At 49.3% G+C, this 4,519-nt stretch overlaps 1 protein-coding gene across 1 annotated transcript; it reads left to right on the forward strand.

The window, feature by feature from the left end:
• Positions 1-1,189: 1,189 nt before the first annotated feature.
• Positions 1,190-4,480, forward strand: AK88_01865 (uncharacterized protein; the record flags this gene model as incomplete). The annotated part of the gene is made up of 5 exons (XM_012479500.1): positions 1,190-1,288; positions 1,431-2,361; positions 2,678-3,184; positions 3,673-4,310; positions 4,460-4,480. The coding sequence occupies 5 exons, from the start codon at positions 1,190-1,192 to the stop codon at positions 4,478-4,480; spliced, it is 2,196 nt and encodes a 731-aa protein (XP_012334923.1).
• Between the last annotated feature and the right edge of the window lie 39 nt (positions 4,481-4,519).

The following is a 4,519-nucleotide window of genomic DNA, read 5'->3' on the forward strand; positions in this document are numbered from 1 at the left end:
ATTCAACTTCTGCATAGGTGTCCCATACAACTGAAAAAGAGGAACAGACGAAAAAGACTGAAGGGCACGCATAAGAAGAATAGAATGAAGAGTAGAAAAAGGGAGGAACGAGAAACAATGTAAAAAAAGAGACAGAAATATGTACAAAAGGAAAGACGAAGACTATTTACAAAATAACTGTGCCATCAGGTTATAATCCCAATGCGTAAACTAACCGGATTATATGAATCACAATAATCTGCTACTATACAATATTCTGCATGTACTGCTTCCTAACACTATATACTACAAATAACTGTCCCATACACTTCAATTACCATAACGCACTTATGAAAAAAAGAAAAAAAGAAAAGAAAAATAAGAACAAAAACCAAAGGAAAAAAAAAATATAAAAAACACTGCACAACATCATGAATACCCGCCTCCCCGCGTCGTCACACTGTCTCTCTGTGCGTACACCTAAAACCCCGCAGGATAACAACAACATCAATGCTTCTGCCGTCGTTGCCGCCTTCCTTGCCGCGGCTGCTTCGTCGAGTTCTTGTTACACTAGACCGCGTTTGCTCGGACAATCGCCTTTACCCGGCCGCGTGCACGAAGGAGGACCATTGTCTCCGCGCAAACGCGGCCGCGTAAACCGCATTGTGTCCGAGTGCAAGACCGATTCGACGAAGTAGCCGAGTAAAGCGGTTCGATTACGGCGTTCGAGTAAACGATTCGACGAAGTAGCCGCGGGAGGGACGGCGGCCACGACGGAAGAAGAATTTGATGTTGTTACTGCGGTTTTGAGGTGTACGCACACAGAGAGACACAGTGTGTGTGAAAGGCGTTTAGTGGAGACCGGTGTAGACAGGCGGGAGCGGGCGTTATTCATGACGCCATGTGTGTAGTGGTAGTAGTAGTGTACTACTTTTTTTTCCTTTCTTGTTTTGTTTTTTTCCTTTATTCCTTTTTTTTTTTTTTTTTCTATATATTTGTTTTTTTATTTTCTTGTTTTGTCGTGTTCCCCAATCTTTCATGAAACATACAGTTCGTCTACAGCGTTGAGTTAACGCATATGTTTTATTAATGTTGACACACACAGTACTGAGAAAAGCAAAGGACGGATGTACACACGCATACGAACCATGAAGCAGTGCCGTATGTGCAACAACAGTTGAATACACATTTACAGTAATAGAAAGCAGGAATGGCACAGGCATTAAGGAACCTATTGGTGGATTATATTCAGAAAAGGGAAATAAGGGCAGATGAGCAACAGGGCGATACTGGGCCGGGCAGTTTCAGCGTAAGTTAATTACACTAAGGGGAGGATGGGAGCGACTTGTAGATTTACATACATTTACAGTAGCGCAATATACGCGTTGACGTGATCATGCAACAATCACGAATATGTATACATCTACGTATTTTTTACGTGTTTGTTGTAGGAAATATTCTGGGGGGACGTTAAAAAAGTATATAGACAGTTATTGGCGGCAATGGAGGAACCCAGGCCTGACATAGAGACCTTGTGCTCATCTAGCGAGCTGGATGAGAATGGGGTCTCACAGGCCGAGCACGCTCCATCCTTATGCCAGGACATCATGAAAGTTTATTATTTTATGGATGGTATTCCCACAGCGGACGCAAAGCCTGCGGCTGCACCTCAGACTCAGGACCAGATACACCCATTCATGAGGTGTATGGTAGGATACGTAATTTTAGCCAAAAAATTTGCACCGCTGTGTGACTTCAACGCCTTGATGCCCTATGCACGCAAGGCTACAGACGCTATGAGGCCAAGGTACCAAGTGGACACTAGTAATAGTGCATGCAACGGATTGAACCTGGATTCATTAAGAATAGGGCACAAATTGGTAGGAGCAACCATTAAGGAATGGATCGAGGAGAACAGTAGTCGGTGGGCCGACATCATGGAAGATTATATGGACGACACTTGTGCCGAACACAGCACAATTGCCGCAGGCAGCAATAGCGGGCAGGATACACAGGCAGAGACAGAGCAAGAGGGTGCGATAGGGACAATTAGTGTGGAGGATTTAAAGAGGTTGGCCGATAGTAGAGATGAATTATCCAAGCACGCAGCGACAACAGTTTTGAATCAGATACAGGGACTGAATGATGGCGATGACATAATGAAAAGGTTGAGAGACGCAATTGCAGAAGTGGAATCGGCAGGAAACATAAATGTGGCGAAAGAACAAAGAACACGGTCCCGAGGCACACATACAACATCGTCATCATCCGGATCATCATCATCTTCATCGTCATCACCATCCGGGACGTCCGAGTCGGCGCCCGCCACATCCGCCACGGCGGCTATTGTGCCGGCAAGCACACCATCAAAGGACACGTCAGGTAAGGACAGATGAGAGAAAGCACGAATACGGCCCAATACGGCCGCCACCGATACGACTCCGCACGTATGCCGCCGCCACAACAGCGCACGTGAACTACGCATGGATGCCATCACAACAACGCACACGCGGTGACGACGGCAGTGGTAGCGGCGACGGAGCGGGACGGCGACAACAGCAGTGTACTGTTGCCATACCACCTCACCGTACGCTTGCTGCCGCCTGACCGCACCGTCCCGGCCCCTTCTTTCTGTACCACTTGTGTCCGTTTCTTTTATCGTCATTCGTCCATCTGTCTGCCGTTCTCCTTTTTGCAGGCGCAGCGAAACCGGCAGCGAAGGAGGCGGCAACCACACAACCGGTACCTGCAGGAGCAGCTACCTCAGGTACTGCATCAGCACCAGGAGCGCAAACACAAGCACCGCCGCAACAACCGGCATCCCCAGTATTACCAGCAACGGACACGCAACCACCGGCGGCACCCCCATCAACATCAGGAGCCGGATCAGCCGGAGGATCAGGGGGCCAAGGACCAGGCCCTGGACAACAACCCCCACCTCCACAACCACCACAGTCACAGGACCCTGCAGGAAAGCACGAGCGCACACCTAACAACCACCAGGACACTGCAACAGGTGAGTATACTTGCCCGCATGAAAAGTCCAAGAATCCGCACGCCGCCATAGAGTCACATGCAGGTTCACGTGTGAGCATTACCAAAGGCCACTATACCCCTGAAGGTCAACCGTCATGTGAAAAGATTAACGAACTTCTGCGCACTCAGCACAGTCCGGCAACTAATTTTAACCCTACGGACAAAAAGAGTAATAGGAGCAAAGAGTTCGCGTCATCTCGCACTCATGTTTGAGGAGCGCGCACAAACGTGTTCACCAGAGTTTACATAGAGGGGACATGTGCGGAGGTGTGAAAAAGAAAGAGCAAAACAACAAAAAAGAAACAACAACTTTTCCGAAGACAGACGGAGAGACAACACGGCGAGAGGGGCAGAGAGAAACCAAACGTCGAATGAGCGACAGCGGCAGAGCGACAGCGATGGGTCCGCCGCGGGATACAGACGTAGAGACGTCGACAGACACACACTGTGTCTGTGTGTTGTGTGGGACAGAGAATCTTTTCCCGGGTGACACCTGCACCGTAACCACCGTTGGCACTGTGGCACCAAAGGTGCGAACCATCAATTGCCGACCGTGCAGCGACGGACCACAACGATCATGGTGAACCGTGGCCATCAGCATCCATTGCACAAAACATCAGTTTCCTTCTGTATTCTTTCCCTCACCTTATTTTATAGGTAGTGGTGATACTAAAGACGTGACGCCACCGGACCACAAAAAAGGAGTATCACAGTCTCCAGAACTGACACCAGGACCTGCACCATCACCTGCATCTCCAGAGGCACAGCCGGAACTGCCGGCACAACCGGAAACACCAGTAGCAACAGACCCAGCAGCATCGGACCCAACATCACCATCAACAGGAACAGAAACAACATCAACAGGAAAAGGAGGGGACGGTAGTACGAGTGACACGAAGCATGCCGTTGCCATCGTCGATGGCGGTAACGATGACCCCCCTCCGCTCAATCCACCCAAACCAAAACCGAATCCCGATCAGACCGCCAGTAGTAGCGGCGCCGACAAAACCACTGCAGGGGTCGATCCGGATAAGCACTGTACTAATAAAGGTGAAGGCCACGGGTGTGATCTCATGTTAGCAGTACCATTTGAACCTACCACAAACCTCTCGGATGGACACTTTGGTTTAGGTGCCACACCCGCTATACGGGACTTAAACAAAGATGGAGTCCGCAAGGAGGACGTGCCCCTCGATGTCCCTGACCTAACGAACGCCGTCCTTACCGCCACTACTCCCGTACTCTTCTTCTTGTCCGCCGTCACCGTGGCCCTCCTTGGTTATTCGCTTTGGAAGGTAAGTGCACACACACAAGCGCACTCACACGCACAAATATAACCGAGTGGAAAATGGAAACACAACCGTTGCCATTCGCCATTCCACTGTTCCCAAAAGGCACTGTAACCAACTTTACACTATTTGGAAGTTACTACTACAGGGTTTAGGGTTTAGGGTTCAGCGTTTAGGGTTTAGGGTTTAGGGTTCAGGGTTTAGGGTTTAGGGTT

This window comes from Plasmodium fragile, assembly GCF_000956335.1.
Source record: "Plasmodium fragile strain nilgiri unplaced genomic scaffold supercont1.17, whole genome shotgun sequence".
Lineage (NCBI taxonomy): Eukaryota > Apicomplexa > Aconoidasida > Haemosporida > Plasmodiidae > Plasmodium > Plasmodium fragile.